General features: G+C 59.7%; 1 protein-coding gene across 2 annotated transcripts; it reads right to left on the reverse strand.

The window, feature by feature from the left end:
* Positions 1–94: 94 nt before the first annotated feature.
* On the reverse strand, positions 95–20,683 carry Msh6 (DNA mismatch repair protein Msh6). 2 transcript variants are annotated; one of them, XM_037214124.1, is made up of 22 exons: positions 20,631–20,683; positions 18,563–19,001; positions 18,031–18,272; positions 17,597–17,770; positions 16,841–16,975; positions 16,285–16,420; positions 15,744–15,886; positions 14,824–14,958; positions 10,063–10,279; positions 9,559–9,676; positions 8,510–8,627; positions 7,912–8,027; positions 7,113–7,268; positions 6,583–6,746; positions 5,125–5,228; positions 4,768–4,923; positions 4,167–4,301; positions 3,451–3,666; positions 2,450–2,632; positions 1,898–2,075; positions 1,100–1,233; positions 95–471 (listed from the first exon to the last, which is right to left on the reverse strand). In XM_037214124.1, the coding sequence occupies exons 2-22, from the start codon at positions 18,966–18,968 to the stop codon at positions 211–213; spliced, it is 3,627 nt and encodes a 1,208-aa protein (XP_037070019.1). In that variant the 5' UTR covers positions 18,969–19,001; positions 20,631–20,683; the 3' UTR covers positions 95–210. The 2 variants fall into 2 exon arrangements, with proteins under 2 accessions (XP_037070019.1, XP_037070018.1); XM_037214123.1 differs by having other exon boundaries at positions 20,561–20,640.
* Positions 20,684–21,421: the final 738 nt, after the last annotated feature.

Raw genomic sequence — 21,421 nt, forward strand, 5'->3', positions numbered from 1 at the left:
ACACGGATGCTACAAAAGAGTATGTATATTGCTGAAAACCACCAACATACCAGCTTAGCTCCAACATATGGCAAGTCATCACAATCAGGTCCCAGGCGAATTTCTGTCGACGACATTCTTCCGGGGCCCTACAAACGGCAGCGACTCCGACACGCAACGAGTCCGGCGGTGGTGAAACAACTCAATCTGACCCTCGAAATGAACGGCCGTCTACTGTGCGGCGGCGGCGGCGGCGGCGCGCCACACGGTAGTGAAGCGGATCATGCGCTCTACGCGCTGCTCGAAGCGGCGCGCCCGCTGGTGCGCGTGCCGGATCAGGTCGGCGGGCAGGCCAGCCAGGCGCGCGGCGTTGAAGCCGTACGACTTGGGGCACGCGCCGTCCGTCAGCTTGTACAGGAACGTGATGGTCTCCTGGGTGGGGTCGTCCTGGTTCTCGTTCTCCACCATGCAGGCCATGTGGCCCAGCCACACCTGGGCCGCGTCGGGACGGGGTCACGCGCTGCACACGACCGGGGTGGGGACGATCGGACACGATCACACAGCAGGCGCAATGTAGGGCACATGCATAGCCATTTCACATGACACTTGTTCATGCAATCAACCAGAGCCTGGCCCGAAGCTGGAAAGTTAGAAATTGGCTGACAGACGGTCCTTTAGCCCTCAGCTTCATGCATCGCAGAATTGACCAGAGATTTGCGAGCGCTACTGCATTCGTCGGTGACATGACCTTGGTCCTAGCATCGTCGATAATTTAGGCGCGGCACAGACGAGGGCACTGCAAAACGTCCTGTTCCAGTGACACACAAGTAGGTCACTACGGGACCATCATGACGGAGTAATAACACGTTGCAGGATCTGACGGACTTGCAACGCTTTTCGACGCAGCCTGTTTCAGCAGGGCACGGTGCCAATTCTATCGGTGCCTGTGACGTCACACCGCACGATAAACCAGACACCGGACGCCGGTAACCCGACTGCGAAGCGCCAACGTCATCAGTGACAGCTGCCAAATCTGTCATAAGTCGAGCGGAGCCGAGGCAAACGATGCAAGCTGAACCGCCACCTTCCCGGCGCCTCAACAGACTGCGTGCAGGCCCACCTGGTCGTGGTCCTGGAACTCCTCCACCAGGCTGTGGTAGTGGGTGGAGAAGAGGCAGCGACAGCCGACGCGCAGCAGCTGGCGAAGCACGGCGGAGGCGATGGCCGAGCCGTCGAATGTGGAGGTGCCGCGGCCTGGCGAGCGGGCGGCGGTCACGGGCCGGCACGGCACGGCACGGCACGGCACGGCACGGTACGGCGAGGCACGGCACGGCACGGCACGGCACGGTACGGCGAGGCACGGCACGGCACGGCACGGCACGGTACGGCACGGCACGGCACGACACCGCGCGGCACGGCACGCCACGACACGGCTAAAACCACCCCATGTCGAACATTGTAGCCAGATGAAACTCGCAAGGTCCCAAACCAAACAGGAGGTTTGCACGTGTTGCATGACATGCTTTATGTCTTATGCTGTTAAGTGGACACCTGCCTTATGATTTCCCTTAACTCTGCACATAACTTACATGCAGGAGCTTGTCCCCCACGTCTCTCCCTCTCCCGCTCCCGCTCCCGCTCCCGCTCCCGCTCCCGCTCCCGCTCCCGCTCCCGCTCCCGCTCCCGCTCCCGCTCCCGCTCCCCCCGCTCCCGCTCCGCTCCGCTCCCGCTCCCGCTCCGCTCCGCTCCCGCTCCCGCTCCCGCTCCCTCGCTCTCGCTCTCTCTCTCTCTCTCCTCTCCTCTCTCTCTCTCTCTCTCTCTCTCTCTCTCTCCTCTCTCTCTCTCCTCTATCTCTCTCTCTCTCTCTCTCTCTCTCTCTCTCTCTCGCTCTCTCGTCCAACAAGCCCATCTCACCCACCGAGCTCGTCCACCAGCACGAGCGAGGCGGCGGTGGCGTGCTGCAGGATGGCGGCCGTCTCGCTCAGCTCCACGTGGAAGGTGGACTCCCCGCTCATGATGCGGTCCTGGGCGCCGAGCCGCGTAAACACGCGGTCCACCGGCGACAGGCGCAGTGACGCCGCCGGCACGTAGCAGCCCTGCCGACAGCGCCCGTCGACGGTGAGACTGGCGGCGGAGTCCGGCGCCGCGGGAGACGGCGGGCTGGTCAGGGGGGCCGTGTCCGAGAGCCGGTCACCAGCGACGGACCGCTGACGCAGAGAGCACGGCCGGCGGGCGTCTGACGAGCGACGGCGACACCTACACACCGCGGGAGCCAGCGACTGCCGAGCGAGCAGCACCCCAGCCAGGGTAGCGCCACCCACCAGCAGTATCGCTGAGTACCGCAGCACTCTGCGAGAAGCGACGGACGGACCGCCGCCGGCGGGGGGCCGGCAGGGAGAGCGCGGAGCAGACGGCAGAGCACGAGGCCGTGCTCAGCCCGGTCGGCACCCTCGCACGGAGCGCGGCTCACCAGCTGCGCCAGGATAACGAGCAGGCCGGCCTGGCGCATCAGCGTCGACTTGCCGCCCATGTTGGGGCCCGTGATGAGCAGCAGCCGGCCGCGCTCCGTGCCGACCGAGTTGGGGATGAAGTCGGCGCCGCCGCCGCCGCGGCCCAGCCACGGGTGGTGGCCGTCCGTGATCTCCAGCACCGCCTGGCGGACACGGGCCGAGACGGTCACCGTCCGCCGGCCAGCCTCTGGCCGTCACGAGTACGACGCCGTCTGCAGACAGGCGACGCGGCGGGGGGGGGGGGGGAACGCCACGCACGCGGCCATGGGCTGCCAACTGTACGGACACAACCATCGCCTCGAGGCCGCCGGGGGAGGTCTCATCGGCCGGAAAACACGGTCGCCTGGCGCTGCTGACAGTCAGTCAACGGCAGCGCAGCGCATCATCATCGCTGCATGATTCACCATCTCATGTGGCGGAAAGTCGTGTCACCGTCCTAGTGGAAGCGGGCCACGGAAAGGTCAAGGGGCGTGAACCGGATTCGGTGTCTGATCCAGAGGACGACGCCAGAGCCATTCGTCCGTGTCACCGCTCACCTCACCTCTCGCGCGCGACTCACCGCTTACTTCACATCTCGTCACCCATCTAACCGCTCACCTCACCTCTTGTGGCCCGTCCCACCGCTCACCTCACCCCTGACAGCCCGTCCCAGCGCTTACCTCATCTCTCGTGACTCGTCTCACCACTTACCTCACCTCTCGTGGCCCACGCCAGTGAGCAGCTCGGCTTAACAGCCGTGCCACCTGCCCCGCTAAGACAGCTCATCGACTCTTAAATCACCTGGTTTCACTGGTCAGCCCCGGTGACCAGCTAGAGTCGGCAGCCATCTCACCTGGTCGGCTCCGGTGACCAGCTGGGGACGGCAACTGCCCCACCTGGTCGGCGCCGGTGACAAGCTGGGGCCAGCAGCTGTCTCACCTGGTCGGCGCCGGTGACCAGCTGGAGCCGGCAGCCGTCTCACCTGGTCGGCGCCGGTGACCAGCTCCGGTCGACAGCTGACTTCAGCGCCCCGACTGAACCTGGCCAGCGCCAGCAGGCCGTCCAGCAGGCCCAGACACTGGACGGCGCGCTCCCAGACAGCCTGGTGGCGGCTGAACCTGGCGAACATGCGCCGGCTGATGTCCCGCAGCGCCGCCGTCCGCTGCTCCTCAGCCGCCAGCTGCCGGGCCAGCAGCTCCTGCCGGCACAGGTAGCACAGGGTTCGGCATCGCTGCTGCTGGCGGGGGACGCGGCGCCAGCGCCCCACGGCCACGGCCAAGGCTCACGCGGCGATTAGTCGCACGTAAATCCCGTGCCTCTTATAAGGATCCGGGCGTTTCGTCGGGCCTGTGACACTGTTGCGTGCATTTGATATGGGCGCGTCTGGAGTGTAAAAAGGCCGAGGTAGGGAACCGCCAGCAGACATATTTGAGCTCGGCAATAGCAAAGTTAGGCAAACAAGTTGGGATAAGAGTCGGAACGAGTGTCATGCCTTTTCATTCCACAACACTTTGCTCGATTGCAACGTCCTTTATCGTGAGATACTCCATACCATGCAACGCAAAACAATGCAAGACAGTAGCACCAGCATTACAGTCGAGTTCAAAAACAGAGGGAACACTCGCCAACACCCCTCAGGCGACTCATCAATAGCCCCATCGCCCCGCCCAGCATGGCTCTCTCGAGCACAGCTCCTACCTTGGTGGTGTCGGTCCAGTAGCGTTTGGCGCCCTTCTTCTGCGTCTGCAGCTCGTACGAGCCGCCCGCCTTGTGGACCGCTCGGTCCGGCACCTCCAGCTGGTACCGGTTCTTGGCCTGACCGAAGTACACCACCTGGCGGACGGCGCAGGGGTCAGGGTGCATTCTGAAGGGGGGGGGGGCTGACACCTCGGTGTGGGACGCCAATCACGAGCTCACGCGTACACGAAGCGTACGCTCTGTACTCAGGTCAAGGCCGACGTCTCCAGCGGAAACGCAGGTGCAAGTGCGATCTTCTAGCTCGTGTCGTTGTCCCCAGTGGCATTCTTGCCACGCCCCTGTCGGTGCTGACGAGCCCGGTCTGACCTCGCCCACGCCAGTGCTCCGGTGACGTTTGCCGCGTGTCCGCATCTCCCATGACAAGTCTGACTTTACACCCGCTATGCCGGCCATCTTACACCGTTACATCCGCGTTTCATCCGTTACAGCGATCATCTTACCCCGTCACACCCGTATTACACCCGCCCCTCAAGCCATGGAGGCCAATTTACAGCCGTGCTCCAGGGGCCGCGCCGCCTCCGCGGCCCGTTACGTATCCTACCTTGCAGCCGAAGTGGCGGCACTGCTCGTGCAGGTACTCGTCCAGCTCGCGCTCCACTTGCTCGAGCGCGTCGCGGGCCGCGTCGAACTGCTCGTCCACGCCGTCCGAGGGCAGGATGCGGCCCTCCTTGCGCGCCTCGGCCTGGTCAAACGAGGTCTGCGCCGACCGGCACCGCGTCAAACTCACCACCGCCAGACAGCGGAGGCGCGACACGGCTGGCTCACGGATCAGGTGTGACGAGCGTTCGGAACCAACAGGATGACGCTTAGGCGGGCGGTGTTAATCAGACTGACTTCACGTTACAAAGGTCTTTGAAATAATTTACTTTGGGAATAATGAAACACCAACACTCCTCACCTCAAAGTACTCGAGCACTTCGTCATACTCGGGAAACTTGCCGCCATCCTTCTCCAGCGTCAGGCAGCAGCGGAGCAGGTAGCTGCCGAAGTCGCTCGCGGTGCCTGCGGTCGGCAGAGCCCCACTCAGAATCCGGGCTCCGAAGCTCCGGCCCTGCCGCTGCACACTCACGACGGCCGGGGTCTTCCCTGGACGTCTGCCGATCATCCCTGCCCGTCGTCCCCTGCCGTCTACCGGCCATCCCTCCTCGAACGCCAGGGCTTGGATGGTACGTGACCCGACAGCGCTCTTAATGTTTCCGTAACTCGCGTTTTGGCACTGTGGCGTCGCCTTTTTCTAACTTGGCGACGTTCAACTCTTCGCTGCTTTGTTGTCCAACTCCAGCTCCACACCATCCATTATTGCTATGTTGTTCTGTCGGGACTTTGCAGACAAAGATATGGAGTCTACCAAGAGGACACAGCGAAATAAATCACAGATATCACACGAACGACTGGACAATCTGCCACGTCTCCAAACGAACGAGTCTCGCTCCATCCGTCCATTAAGGATGGATGGATGCTTCAAGGGTAAGGCCAGCCGCGAAACCCAGTCGCCCACCACTGAGCACAGCAGGCCGGTTTCGTGCATTCTCTGCCCATCGCAAATTAACTGAAAATAGCACATATTTTGACTTATTCCGCCGGCCTGACCGAGGCCGGTCTACCTCCTGTCAAGAGCCACAGCAGCGCTATAGGTATACTCCAACCAGAACTGCGCGGCCAGGCCGCCTGGCCAAGGCCAGGGAGGCCCGAATGCCTGCCAGTGGCCACCCGCTGATGACAGCTGTGAACTTCGACCCCAGCACCTTCACCGAGCATGTAAAGCCCAATCCTCCTCCCCTGCCGCCGACTTCAACTACTTATTTCCACCAACGGGTCACCCACATAAACGTGACCCGAGGCACGAGGTCACGTCAACCAGTCATGTCGTACGGAGGGGTACAAGAGGTAAAAGAACGTACGAGCGAACGTTAACATTCCGATCGTCAAACACAAACTCAGACCGGACATGTCCATAAAGCGGCTGCGAGGCGGCGGCCGTGTCGCATCAACAATGGATGTCGGGATGCATCACTGATGGACGCCGCGGCCCGGCGCTGCCTCAGTCCGTGTTTGAACGAGGCTGGCGTTGGTCTCACGGCCACAGGCGGCGAGGCCTTCAATAATGAGGCGGCGCGGCACGTGAGCAGCCTCCTGCGGGCCTCGTGAAGCCCCGAATACGGAGTCGACTAACAACGCTACCCCACCGAGCGTGTCTGGCGAGGCCAGGTCGGCCGCAGCTCCACCAGAGCAACGCAGCGCGGGGCCCGGGTCCTCCCGTCCGGCAGCTCCCGTGGAGCAGCGTCAGCGTCTGACATCATAGCGCCCGCTCCGACTACAGCTGCCGCGGCGCGGGCCGAAGCCGCCCTCCGCCTACCTGCCAGCGACTGCAGCAGCTGGGCGGCCTGCTTGAAGCCGGCCAGCGCCGACAGCAGGTCCATGACGCGGCTGCGGCTGTACTTGGTTTGCTCGAACATGATGGCGCGTGAGTCTGGGTGGCTGCCGCCGGCCCGCAGCCGGCTGTTGCCCTGCACGTGGATCCTGCGAGGCGAGCGGCCAGGTCAGGTGGCTCGCGCGCGGCCGGCACCGCACGGCGCAGCTCGCGGCGTTGGGCGTCATGGTCCCGGTCCCCGCGGCTAGATGGGCTCGCAAGCGCACTTCTTCACGCGGCCAGCAGACATATCACTACTTCTGATTCAGAACACGCCTTGTGTTGACATGCGCACACCAGACAAAGCACTCCACAGGAGCGCGGCGGCCTGGGTTCCAACTCCAGTGAGCTGGCGCCGTTTCACGGCGGCGGAAGCAGCTGGTGGTGACCCAGTCAGGAGATAGCACGGGTCAGGCCACACACAAACCACGCCAGAGATGGCGCCGACTCGGCCGCAGCGGCGGCGGCGGACGTACCGCCGGACCAGCCGCTCCAGGTCGGGCAGCTGCTTCAGCCGCGCCGTGACGTCATCCATGACGTCAGCGCGGCTCATGAGGTCCTCGACGGCGTCTAGACGGGCGGCGATGGCGGCCGGCGAGCGCAGTGGGCTGCAGAGCCAGGCCCGCAGCACGCTGTCGGCAGCGGCCCAGGTCAAGTCAGCGGCCGGCTATAGGGCCAGGCCCGCAGCACGCTGTCGACAGCGGACCAGGTCAGGTCAGCGGCCGGCTATAGGGCCAGGCCCGCAGCACGCTGTCGACAGCGGCCCAGGTCAGGTCAGCGGCCGGCTACAGAACCAGGCCCGCAGCACGCTGTCGACAGCGGCCCAGGTCAGGTCAGCGGCCGGCCGCTGAACCAGGCCCGCAGCACGCTGTCGGCAGCGGCCCAGGTCAGGTCGGCGGCCGGCTACAGAACCAGGCCCGCAGCACACTGTCGACAGCGGCCCAGGTCAGGTCACCGGCAGGCTGTGGGGGCAGGCCGACAGCAAACCGCCGGCGCCAGGTCAGGGCGGCACCAGGTCAGGACAAACCAGGCTATAATACACTAGGGCCAACCCCCAGAGCCAAAACACAAGGCATCCGGGTGTGGGGCGGTCTGAGTGCATCTAGACTAGTTTCCTCACGCTGCTCCTGCGTGGAAATGGGCATGGTGCCAAAGCCCTCATTTGTGGACGGACCTGGCATGACCACAGCCCTGATATGACCTAGCAGTGTGGGCAGTAGGCCGCGGACCGACTTCCGTTGCCGCTCATCAGGTTCAGACCGCCAAGCCTCCTACCGTTTTCCGAAGGCCGTAACGCAGGTATCCAGTGTGCCCAGCAGCGTACCCTCAGTGCCGCCATCTACCGAATTGGAGACGATCTCCAGATTCCGGAGTGTGACGCCGTCGAGCACCTGGCGATAGTGAGCACGTCGCTCCGTGAGTGCCGGCAGCGCTTTTGAGGGAGCCGGCTGCGAGAGGACCACCAGTCCACCAGAATGGCACCACATATGGCTTAACATCGAACAGAAAACCAACTATTTGCCACATAAAATTTGTGCGTCGTACCTCGCTAAATGGTGCAATATCAGCTACCAAGTAGGGCTTCTGGTTCATATGCAAAAGCAATCACCCAAGTAATACCATAACCCAGCGGGTTCCAGTAGCCGGAAGCGTCAGACGGGGGGGGGGGGGGGGTTGAAGCACATATGATTCCCAACCAGCCATCGGATACAATTTCTGTTGGTCATGACGTTTCGAAAGAAACATCATATAGCATCGTTCCACATACGAAAGCAGTATGAACAACTATCAGCCGCACAAAAGTCATTGGCCGTTACAACACGAGGCCCTGCACTGAACGTCACCGGCGCTGCTGTGAGAGCGCGCTGCTCACCATCCTGCCCGCCGGATGGTGCGCGGGGCCGTCCGACTCAGGCCGGTCCGGCGGCGTCTCCGGCGAGCCGTCCTCAGCCGCCGCGCCCGGCACGTCCGGCGGCTGGTACCGGGAGAACCTGCCAGGGTACAGACGCGCGTTAGACGGGGTACCGGGAGAACCTGCCAGGGTACAGACGCGCGTCAGACGGGGTACCGGGAGAACCTGCCAGCCAACAGGCACACGTCATGCGGGGTACCGGGAGAACCTGCCAGGGTACAGACACACGTCATACGGGGTACCGGGAGAACCTGCCAGCCGACGGGCGCCGTCTTACGGGTATCGGGAGAACCTGTCATGTCACAAACACATGTCAGACGGGGTACCGGAAGAACCTGCCAGGGTACAGACGCACGTCAGACGGGGTACCGGGAGAGCCTGTCACCCAACAGATGCACGTCAAACGGGGGTACCGGGAAAACCTGCCAGGGTACAGACGCGCGTCAGACGGGGGCACCAGGACAACCTGCCAGAGGACAGACACACGTCATACGGGGCTGCCGGGAGAACATGACCCCGTAAAGGGCACACGCCACATCGGAGCATGGAAGAGCCTGGCCGCGCCAGCCCAGAACACAGTGCACTGAGAGAATCTGGCTGAGACACTGACCCATTCAAACACGACTCATTGCACCAGATACTGGCAGTACCACACCAGAGAACGACTGCACTTCGGGCATGTAGCCACCCTGTCAGCTGACCAGGGGGGCGCACCAGCCCAACCAAGCTGCCATTGAGACTGCCGATGGCGGTCCCGTCGACAGAATGTCACTTGGATTGGCAGCAGCAGCTGCACGCGCAACACACGTATGACGTCCGTCGCATCAAAATCGCTGAATGCATGAGACCGCTCTGCAAACAAGTGCCGAAGTCGGACCGGGTTCACAGCGGATGTCCGGTTCGGCGCCCCAGCCCGAAGCCAGTCCGGGTGGCGTCGTGTTACACAGCGCCACTGAGGTGCTGCAGGGCGAGTCCTGTACCGGGCGCCGTCAGCCCGCGCGGGGCCGTACCTGCGCATGGAGAGCAGCTGCGTGTCCAGCATGCTGAGCTGCAGGTACCAGGTGACGGCGCCCAGACACTGCAGCGCCAGCTCACAGTCCTTCCGGGGGTTCAGGTGCAGGGTGTCTCCTGCGGGGCAGGCGTCACTCCATGGCTGGGTGCTGAGCAGATGTCCGTGAATACGGATAACTTTTCATATTCGCCTTCGTTCTCGCCACCTCTGGTGACCTTAAGAAATGTCGAAATGGATTACTGATATAGTGTTCGCATACAACACACCTGGAGAAGATCAGTTTCGGAGGTACAAAGCGGCGACGACACTCGAACACAGAGTAGAACGTGTGATTCTCATCGACCAGCTTTGCGATGCTCGTCCCCCGCCTCCAGGCTATACATGTAGGTCGGAGACCTCTTCACAGCACGCATGCTAGAACACCGACCAGCCGCCGCCACTGGCCTGAGGTCCCGTTCGGCGTAACGCGTCGGCCGAACACCACCCCCGAGGCGAGCCTCACCGTCTCTGGTGGCGTCCAGCAGCGTCTGCGGCCACTGGAGCTCGCCGCTGCCGTCCTCGCCCTCCCGGAAGTAGTCCGTTTCCGCCAGGAAGCGCAGCGTCTTGTCGGCCGCCCAGAACTCCTCGCCGACTCGGAGCGTCTCTTTCAGGCAGTTGGGCAGCAGTGACGTCAGAACGTCACGTGACCGCTGCGGCGCGGCGGTGCGCGCCTGCAGCAGCTGCGGGTGAAGAACGGCGCGCAGTGTCAGCCGGGCTGGCGAGGGTCTGGTGATACAGGCGACAAGAAGCATGCGGGTAGCGCACCATGCATGTGGGACAGGCCGGCAGGCGCACAGCTGCCAGTGTGTGCGAATATCTTACTGTTACCTAAGACGGGGTGCTCCAACAGAGCAGGAGAAAAGAGCCAACGGAGTGATCCAACATGTTCGTACGCGCAATTGAAAGCCCAGCCACCCCGCGTAGATTAACAAAAAAAAAAACCCTACAGAACTATCATAATTCTAGATTCGGTGATACGGTGACCAAGGATTAGGAGCGGAGTGTTGTGTGTCGTGAACTACAGGAAACATATATCCATTAAAATACATATTCAAATACTAACAGCAAAAAGAAAACAAGAAAAACAAGCTTCGCATTTTTCGTCAACAAAATAACGTCTTCCACACTGACTGAAAGCACCGACATATTTGCGTCACGTGAAAGCGCCAACGTTGTAAAATAAGGGCAGAAGTGGTGTCGGCATCATGCTAGCGTATACCTGCGTATAGTGCTAGTGTTTATATCCTGATAGCCAGATGCGCCAAATAGCATCGTGACTTTAAATGTCGGCCGAATGGCTTCAGACACGTCGCAGTGGTCCAGTCGGTCGCGGCACCGGTGCCCGCTGCCTGCTGAGCTTCTGAGCCTGCGCTTCTGCCTTGGCCAGAGCCGTGCGTGTGAGAGCGCCGCGCGCGACCCCTGAGCGCCGCCGCCGCCGCCGCCACTGCCCGCGCCATGGCCGCCTGCCAGTTCGTCATCTGCGGCCAGGTGGAGTGCGAGCGGTACGCGCGGCTGGAGGCGGCCGCCGACCACCTGCAGCGGCGTCTGCCCAGCTGCCGCGTTATCAAGGAGCCACAGCCGGCCGAACACTGGGCGTGCTACCTGCGCCGCACGTGCGCCGCGCAGGGCTGGGACCTGCCAGCCGACACGCGCGGCCCGCTCGTCTGGCGGCTGCTGGTGCAGCGCGGCGGCCGCGCCCTGCTCATCGGCGGTCTCTCCGACTTCCTGCGGCTGGTCGACATCTACTATGGCCTGCCGCTGCCGGCGCCGGCGCCGGCCGCCGCTCGCCAGGTGGCGGCCAGCACGGCCGAGCAGCAGCGGCTGGAGCTGCGCCAGCGGTGCCAGGAGCGCGCCGCGCTCGAGCGCCGACTCACCAGCGTCACCATCATCGGCGCGCTCACGCCGGCCGCCTACCACTTCCTGGCGGCGCTGGCCACGGGCCGCGTGCTGGGCGAGGAGCTGGTGATGCGGCTACAGCTGCTGGGCGAGCCAAGCTGCGCGGAGCTGAGCGCGCTGCGCATGGAGCTGCTGGACCTAGCCAGCCCGCAGCTGGCGCAGGTGGCGCTGCTGCCGACGCTGCGCGAGGCCGTGCGGAATGCGGCCGTCGTCATCGTGCTGGAGCCGATCGTCGATCCTCCGCCTCCGCCGCCGCCGCCGCCGTCGCCGCCGGCCAGCCCGCCGCCGTCCGAGGACGCGCCGCCCGCCGCAGAGCGCGCCCTGCCGGCCGCTTCGGCCGAGCGTTCGGAGGGCGACGCCGAGCCGGCGCGGCCATCCGGCTCTGCCGACAGCGCGGGGGCGCCGCGCACCTCGCCAGAGCCGCCGGCCATCTCCATCACCGAGGACGCATCACCGCCGCCAGCCGCCTTCGAGATGCCCTCGTCGCCGCCGACGTCCGCGCGCTGGGCCGGCAGTGAACTGCACCGGCTCTCCACCATCCAGGAGGATCCCGACAGCGAGGCGCTGGAGGAGGAGGAAATGCAGGCGGCGTCACGATCCGCCAGCGCCGCAGCCGCGGCCGCGGCCGCGGCAGCAGCCGCCGCTGCTGCTGAGGCGCCCACGACCACGACCACGACCACGCCGGCGCTGGCGCGGTCTCAAGAGCCGGTGCCCGGCACACCAGACCCGTCCACCGGCGACGCACAGGAGGGCGCCCCGGCGGACGCCGCTGCGTCGGAGCCGCCGCCGGAAGAGCTCTCCGGCGAGACTGGAGAGACGCCGCCCGGCTCCGGCCAGCCGGCGGCCGGGAGCGCCGAGGACGAGCCGTCTGACCCGCAGACGGCCCCCGCCGAGGCGGCCGAGTCGGAAGGCGGCGAGACCACCTCGGAAGCACCGAGCACGGCGCCGACGCCATCTGCCGAAGGCGAGACGCAGCCCGAGCAGCCTGAGCCGGACGGCGACGACTGGGACGAGGAGCTGAGGGAGCTGTTCGACCGGATGCGCGAGTACGCGCTGGCCATCGAGGCGACGGCCAGCAGCCACTGCCGGGTGGTGGTGGCCGGCGGCCGGGTGCCGTGCTTCGCAGCGAGTGTGATGCTGCTCCACCTGGCGCGCCTGCCGCCAAACAACGTGATCGCGCTCTGCACGCCGCGCGTCAACCAGCTGCGCGCGCGGCTGGCCGCGGAGCTGGGCGTCACCGCCGCCGACGTGCACGACCTGGTGGAGTGGGGCAACCCACCGGGCGGGCGCAGCTGGCTGGACCTGGAGGCGGCGGGCGTGAGCCGGCACCGCGGCGCCGTGCGCGGCCCGGCCGGCTACCGGCGCCCGCTGCCGGAGATCCCGCACGCAGCGCTGGACGGCGCCGAGCAGCGCCTCTCGCCGCTGACGCTGGCCTCCGGCCTCACCCACACGCTGCGCCAGTGGTGGGCCGGTCACGAGGACGGCCGGCTCCAGTCGCTGGGCGTGGCGTCGGACGGCGCGTTCGGCGTGCCCGAGCGGCTGGTGTTCGCCGCGCCGGCGCGCCTCGTGGCCGGCGACTTCCGAGTGTGCCGCGCGCTGCCGCTGGGCCCGGCCGGCGCCGCGCAGGTGCGCGCCGCCGCCGAGCAGATGGTGGCGTGGCTGGCGCGCTGCGGCCTGCGCCTGTCGCCGTCGCGCCGACACTGCCCCGCCGCCAGCGGCGCCTCGCTCTACAGCCGCCGGTGCCGGCGAGGAGACGCCGCCAGCCGAGGGTGACCGGCCGCCGTCCGGGCCGGCGGAGGCCAAGGGGTCCACCGATGGTGAGGAGCAGAGCCTGGCTGGTGACGGGGAGCCGGGGTCAGCCCCAGCGGAAGGCAGGCAGGGATCGGCAGGGGAAGGCGGAAGGAGGGGATCGACGTTCAATGAAGGGCGGCAAGGGTCCGCATCCGCTGAAGAGCAGCGAGATTCATCTTCCGCTCAGGAAAGGAAGCCATCCGTATCCGCCGAGGGCAGACGAGCGTCAGCATCCGCTGAGGATGGAGGAGGCTCCGCCACCCCCGAGGGAAGGAGGGCATCCAAATCCGCCGAGGGCAGGAGAGCGTCGACATCCGCCGAGGACAGGAGAGCATCTACATCCGCCGAGGGCAGGAAGGCATCCATGTCCGCCGAGGACAGACGAGCGTCAACATCCGCTAAGGGTGGGGGAGCGTCCACAACCACCGAAGGACGGAGAGCGTCGACATCCGCCGAGGGTAGGAGGGCATCAGCAGCTGCTGATGGGGAGCGAGAATCAGCAGCCGCTGATGACGAGCAGACTGTGCAGACGAAGAAGGCCGCGCCGTCGTACATCAACTAAGCTCGGACAAAACAAAAACCTCACCTTCAAAAAACCGCATCACACCGCCAACGGATGCGACCAAGATCAGCAGGGGCCAGTAACGGAAGGTCCACTCTGCTTACGTGGGCAGAACGATAGCCCGAAACGCCTTGAACGACAAATGTTGCACACTGATGAAACAAAACAACATGATGGAAACTTGATGAAATATGATGGAAACTTCAAACATCTGCTAGGTCAGTGACTACAAAATGCCCTCGCACACATACAGTTGATCCAAATATTGGACTAACATCTATTTTGCATTCTCAGGTTATATTAGAGACCGGGTGTCCACGTTATGACATTTATGAAATGCCACAGCAACTTAAGGTTCCGCACTGTACGTTAACACGATCTCTGCTAGTGCAGCTACAAGCCGCGTGTCCCCTGATTTCTTATGGGAGCAAAAACGACATTCAAATGAAATGCAACACGACACAACAGCGTGGTGCCGTGGTGTAAATAGTGTCCAAGAGGAGGATGCTGAGCACGCCAAGGTTTCTCGGGCTAGGTATACTGACGTTTGTGCAAGGTTGCTTTTCCAATGACTCCCGTCTTGGCAGGCCTGGATGCTCTGGCCGCTTCGCAACTTGGCGATACTCTCCGCCAGATAGCGCACCATATTCTGTCAATTCATTTCCCATACATGGCGATGAATACTGTCTGGCTTCAACGCGGCCTCAGAATTCAGCCCAACCAAAGCTAGAGAAGCTGAAAAGATGTTAAATAAGATTCTGACCACTTGCCACCTCGTCTTCGACACGACGCACGTCGCAGTAAATTATTTATCTTGCACAGCTATGCAGAGAAACTGAGGGCAACAATAACAGTGACAAGGAGCATGCAGCAATGATTAGCAGGTGTTCCCCAGGCGGAAATCAAATCGGCAGTTGTCGTGCCCAACGCACAGAGGATCCGCCACCAGCCCACACGCAAGGGCGGGGTACTGACCTGCACTGGCGGGTAGTGCGCCAGCAGCGTGCGCAGGCGTGAGCAGTGACAGTCGTCACTGAACTGCCCCAGACGGAAGTGACCGACCGACGTGTCCACGAAGCACACGCCGAACTGCAGCTCGCCGTCTACCTCCTGCCGGGCGGTCAGCGATCAGCGGTTACAAACGCGGCGCAGGTGGGAAAGTTCGGACGCGCTGATAACGAGTCTATTTGTCCGTTGTGACCATGCATTTTTTTGGAAGGAGCTTGCCAATATTGCGTCACGCTGCCTGGTTTGTTCGCAGCCTGATCGTAACACATCTAACATTAAAAATTAGACTTAAATAAGACTAATACCACAAAACGAGACCACAGTTTTCGGCCACGCGGGGAAGGACCAGAGAAGTATACAAATAAGAGTACGCTGGACACGACAACCAACACCAAAACATGCCATGACGCCAAATCCATTCAGGATGGCACGTCCATAACATATTCACGGCCTGTCCCCACCAACGCCCACGGCCGAAAACGAATAATCAAATCAGTTATCAATTTCGTAAACACAACCTCGCAGGATTGCGCGATTCAAGACCGCAGCCTGACATGCGAACTGAGGCCCGCTCGCAGACGGTCCTACAACACACTCTTATCGCCTTAAGAACCGAAAATAAAAGAGCGCAAGTCTGCGCACTGACGATGCAGCCTAACTTAGATCAGGCGGCATAGCAGCTTCACACGGCTGTGTCCGGTCGAGTTCAGACCCGCGGCTCACAACCGTCCCCAAGTGGCCAGTCCAACTTGTCCTCTGACGGCCAGCTCAACCACTCCCTGAAGACCAGCTCACACACTCCCTGAAGGCCAGCTCACCTGCCACCTGACGGCCAGCTCACCTGCCACCTGACGGCCAGCTCACCTGCCACCTGACGGCCAGCTCACCTGTTCCCTGACAGCCAGGAGGTAGCGCAGCTCGCCGTCGGTGGCGTCGCCCTCCATGGCGCTGAAGGTGCGCGTCCCTCGGGACGTGATCTGACACACCTCACGCGCCACCACCTTGTCAAACTTGGTCGTCCTCTTGGTGCCTGCGGCGAACGCGGAACCGCGGCGTGAACTGACGCCTAACAGCACCATCAACGCGGGTACACGGTGCAACTAAACGCATAAAGCCAACATGACGGCGACACAACACGTCACACCAACATCGCAAGGGAAACCGATGTGAGAAAAACTCGAGTTGCTCGCACGCGCTGGGTGATGGTCTTCTGAGGTATGTCCGCTTTCCGCCGCACTGATTGCTTCCTGACGAAGCAGTTAAAGCAAAGACAACACAAAAAAGCACCTGAAAAGCAGCCTCATCCTGTTCAGGCGCGGAACAGTTTGTCCCTTGCTCCCAGCCGTGTGATAGGTCACACAACAACCATGCTCGGCTGTACCGCACGCCCCCTAGCGGCGACAGCGACGTCGCCCGACCGACACTCACTGCTGGCGACGCGGCTCTGCATCATGTCCGGCGTCTCCGTCTGCTCCACGCGGCACACTTTGTGGCCCTTCTCCACCAGGGCGGCCGCGTACCGGCCGTAGGACGCCTCGGGGAAGCCCACGTGCGCGTGGTCCCCCTGCAGGCACGCGGCGTCGTCAGAGACAGCGGTAAGGCCAGGCAGAGGTGTAATCGACAGAAGGCTGGCCGGTGGCCGTAGGTGACGCCGCGCTGTCTGGAGAGTCGCGGAACGGTGCTGGTACATGGGCAGCAGTGAGAATCGCAATATTGGCGGCAGGGGTGCGCAGGAGGACGCACAACTAACATGTGCAGAATGGTGCAACGTGACATACACTGAGCCCGTGTTTTCTGAAATATAATGTACACGAGACTCTTCAAACGAGTAAGCAGATCGTTGAAATGCTCCACAGCGACATATTTACAGTCCGCATCCACAAAAGATATGAGTAACAGCCAGAAAACAATGATGACGCACATAATTTAACACGTGAGCAAAAAAATGCAGGTTCTGTTCTATCAACTGCAGTGAAGAACCAACCTTCATATAAAGAAGCCCCAACTCCTTGACGCAGAGAACGGCATCCATATGAAACATCTCGTAGAACTTCCCCATTTTGAAGAAGATGACGCAATCGAAGTGCTCACACTTGATGACCCACCACTGCCGTAAAGCCTGCGACACAAGAAGCTGGCATCTGACCCAAGCCTGGACATTCCAGACTTGTTTTAGGCGCTTATTTACAACCAACAGTCACTGCGGATGCATCCGCAAATAATTAACAAGTGATTTTGAACAGGACAAGCAACAGGATAAATGCCCCTGCCCAAGTTTACTTTTGGGACCACAGGCAAATGTGTGACAAGGAAGTTTATGGTATAACTCATAGATTATGACTATCTATAATTCCGAAAATTGTTCAGGCAAAACCAAGTCCATCTAATGTGCAGTTGAGTCCAATGCCATGCTACAAAACACTGCTGCTAGGCCATTTGCTGTCGATCCTGTGACACTGTTTCTCCCAAGTATGCAGAATTTGGAACAAGGAAATTGGAGTATCAGTGAGCAAATCGGATACTGGAGCAAAAGTCAACATCTCTTCAGCTACCATTAGGAGGTTTAAGAGTGCATCAACTGCACTGGCCCAGCTACCATTATGCCATAAATCCAGACCCATGTAGCTCTGCCTTAAAACTGATGCCTCCTTCCAGAAAATATGAAGTGATAACTTCAAACGCGGTCTAACAAAGCCACACGCTCTCGCCGAGCTGCCGCTCGCCGCCTTCGCGCCCGTACCGGCGTCTGCTTATCCAGGAAATCTGCCGGCACGCGCAGCGAGCGCGGGTTGAAGTCGGGGTCGCTGGGGCGGCGGCCGGCCGCGTCCCTCCGCCGCTCCGGCAGCAGGAAGTCCAGCTTCAGGTGCGGCCAGTTGTCCGCCAGGTCGTCCGCCGGCGCCGGCGACGCCTCGCACTGCAACCGGGGGTAGGCTCGGGAGCGGGCTCGACGCTTCCGGCGCCGGCGCTGTTGTGGTCCGGCTCCACACGGGTGAGCAGGGCTGGAGCTTCCGCTACTGAAACTTCCCCACACGGGCGATAAATTGAACCCAATCTGCGTGGTGACCGTACAGCGATTCCAAATCAGTCAAAATTCTAACAGGAAATGCTGTTTGCGCCACCGGCTTCCAACGACCAATCCCGACGCCTAGATAACTGGGGTCCAGTCCGACTCACCTCCGCCGAGAACGAGGCAAGCTTCAGCTTGGTCGCACTGCCCAGGGGTCGCGGGGTCGTCGGTGCCGGGGTGCTGGGCGTCGAGGGGACTCGGGGAGACTTCTTGTCGGCAGATGAACCGCACGTTGGAGTTCTCGCGACGAGTTTGGCGCGTTTAGGGGTCTTCTTAACCGGCGAGTCCTCGGCTGAGTCGACGGCGTCATCAGCGTACTCGTCATCGGAGCTCAGCTCGTGTTTCTTAGCTGCAGCATTCGCGAACGGTTTTAAGCCAGTGCTTAGGGCGAAACCTTCGCATGCAAATAGGCAAATCTAAACATAATGGCACATTCAACTCACACAGGTTCTTGCATGCAATACTAAGACCATTCAGTATTATCCCCAAACCCTACCCAGTCTAAACAAAATCCTGATTGAAACACTGTGAGTCAATGACGATATTCAGCAGCTAGACCACATCTTCCAATAGGTCTACCTGAGCTGCAACAGGCCTACCGCACAGCACCTGTGTAATGACAGCTGACAACGCACTCACGTTGGTACTCATCTTCAGAATCTTCATCTAGTTCATCTGATTCTGAATGTATGGTTTCGGGAAGCTGCTTGTCCTCCACTTTCTTTCCATTGGCCAAGCTCTGATCATTCTCACTGTCATCATCATCACTCTGAAGTCGAAGCCTCTTGAACTGTTTGGCACTCCCCTTCCTGCCTGCTTCATGGCTGCCACTCTCAGTTCCAGTGGGCCTCGGTCGCTTTGGGGTAACACTCTGGTTGCACTGCTTGTGCACTTTAGGAGTAGTGTTTTTCTGAGTGTGCTCTTTTTGTGATATTGGAGTGCTGCTTTTAGTGCACTCCTTGTGCTCAGTCTGTTTACTGCCAGCTGCAGTAGGCGATGCCTTTGAACGTTGGAAATAGTTGAACAGTGTATTCTTTTGAGACATTGCTTTCAGCCTGTATGACTCTGAGATGGATGCCTGAAAAACAGGCACATAGTTAAAAAAATAGTCATAGTTATAGTATATAGTTATGCATGTGTGCTGTCAAAAGAATGGTTGATAGATATTTCACTATTTTTGCAGCTGCTGCCTCAGTTGAAATTTCCCTTGTTGGAGACAAATTGTCACAATTATAGGGCTATTTATAGGAAGCACTTAACAAGACAAAGCATAAACTAAAAACTGGGCACAATACTGGTGACCTGGTAATGTCTGTAAATGATGAATGCAACAATCAAGCACAGCTGAAAATACACCAATCTTCTCAGACCTCATGGAGAATTTTGAGGCTCTATGACACTGGGTACTATGTGGGCACTGGATAAAAATATCTCCTCTATCACTGGTCATTGACCATCATCTTGCTTTTATTCAGAAACATTGAAACAAGCTCCTAATTCTAAGCAGTGAGAAACCACTCCTATTGCTCAGTTCATTTTGAGCAGTCACCAGGCAAGAGATGTATGGTTCATTGCCAAGCCCATGCCATTTTTTTGCTATGTGTTGATAACTCACCAAACCTCATCATAAGCCAGACAAAAAGGTTTGCTGATGACACAAAGATGCTATTTTATTTGATAGCAGTGGCACCTAGATCAGGCTGGAACAAATACACATGATGCCTAAGATGTATGGCATAGCAGCAAAACTGGTGTAAACTTTCAGCTCACATAATCTGTAAATCTGAGCAGAGCTTGGAGCATTGTCACCACCAATGTCAGCAGAAAGCCATCTTATCTGGGAAATATGATGGTGTCTAGGTAATTTTGGGTAAAAATGTTCTCAAGTATTTTTATACATAATACAACATAATGCAGCACAAATTAGCATGGCTTCAGTTTGGAGCATACAAGCACCAGGTTCAGGGTGCTGTAGAAACATAGCAAAAGCATGCTTTATTGCAGGCTGGCACCAAGGTGCTAAAAGACAAGATCCATCTCTCAAAACAACACTACATCTTCACAGTTCTCCTTACTTGTGATAAATGAGGCCCGGCCCAGGACGTGGATTTACCTTTTCAAGTGGTGATGCAATTTTTAGTGTTGAATCATGCATGATCAGGGAGCTAGCATGTATAGGTCTTCCTGTGCTTAGGTCTGAATGCTGTAAGTCTAGGCACTACCTGTGTGAGCAAATCCAGGCAGGTAGCAGAGTTGATTAATACACAACTGGCATCAAATAACCTTGCTAAGCTGGTATGAAATAGCCCCCCTGAGTGGAACTAGCCCTGTTTTTCATGTTTCACACATTACTTGTCTAGAATTGTGATTTAGTTTAGCTGTTAGCTGTCTTATCCCCATGCCAAGACACTCACATCCAGTGCCAGCGGACACTTAAGTCTAAGGAAGGAGAACATATCATCAAGGACAGCCGCAAGGGATACATCAAGCACATATTTGTCAACACTCGTCATCCCCTCCCAACCTCGAACATGATAGCACCACGGGAGCCCGATATTAATGCATAACATTACGGGCATGAGGGACACATTCGCTGGGGGCTACATACGTTCGCACACAGAAAAAAACAGACATTACATCCATGAGGATATATGCCAACAGCACGCCATTTCTTCCTTTCCGATTCTTATTACTGAAAAGTCCATACCGAGGCGCTAACCCATGCAGGGCAATGATGCTGCCACTATCGCCAGCTGTGGCTGCTCCTGAAATGTGCATTTTTGCGCGCGACTCTTTACTAGGCTGATCGAAACGAGGTGGTAGAACTACATGACGTCAACAATTATTTCAAATCTGTTGAGGGAAATCATTTAACACTTTGCGTGAATATTAAACTTAACCTTCTTATTTGCTTTTATATTTGGAAAATAATGCTTGAATTATAACAATTTTATATCCCAATTTGTTTTTACGTCATTTCTTGCCGAGCTACGGAGCGCGCGAAGAGGGCTCCGGTCGCGCTGAACTTACCAGCAAACCCAATTGTAACGCGGATAGGGCGTTAATGCCGCAATAAGCGCGCGCCTCCGAGGGCGATATCGGGACGCGCCAGGTAAACATATCGCGAGAACGGACGTGCAGGACGTGCTGCGTAACTCGTTCCACCTAACATGGTTCTTTCCAATACATTTAAGGACGTTGGAGGCGTGTAGAAGCCGGTCGGTGCGGTGACGGTCCCTGGTGGTCGAGGATATCCGTCAGTCGCCGGCGAGGCAATTGCCGGCTGATGCGTGTTGCGAAAGCAGGAACAAGAAACGAGTTCGGGGGTATCTGTGGTATTCTTCAAGTACTTCACCTTTTTTAGAAGAAGAAAAATCTCCACCGCGAGCGTTTTACGCGCAGTGCGGCACGGGCTCAACCGGCTCGCGTTGGCAGGATTGCCCGACTTTGAAATCATACAATCCAAACGACATCTTTAGCACCAAATATAATGAGCAG

This window comes from Pollicipes pollicipes, unplaced genomic scaffold (genome assembly GCF_011947565.3).
Source record: "Pollicipes pollicipes isolate AB1234 unplaced genomic scaffold, Ppol_2.1 Scaffold_3447;HRSCAF=4054_pilon_pilon_pilon, whole genome shotgun sequence".
In the NCBI taxonomy this organism is placed as follows: Eukaryota; Metazoa; Arthropoda; class Thecostraca; order Pollicipedomorpha; family Pollicipedidae; genus Pollicipes; species Pollicipes pollicipes.

Excerpts from the sequence above, each read along its gene's own strand:
- Msh6 (XM_037214123.1), bottom strand. Across the intron at positions 16,421-16,840 it reads TGGGGCTTCTTTATATGAAG|GGGGACCACGCGCACGTGGG; the intron begins GTTGGTTCTTCA and ends GCGTGCCTGCAG. Across the intron at positions 14,959-15,743 it reads TCCTGGCTGTCAGGGAACAG|GAGGTAGACGGCGAGCTGCA; the intron begins GTGAGCTGGCCG and ends ACCGCCCGGCAG.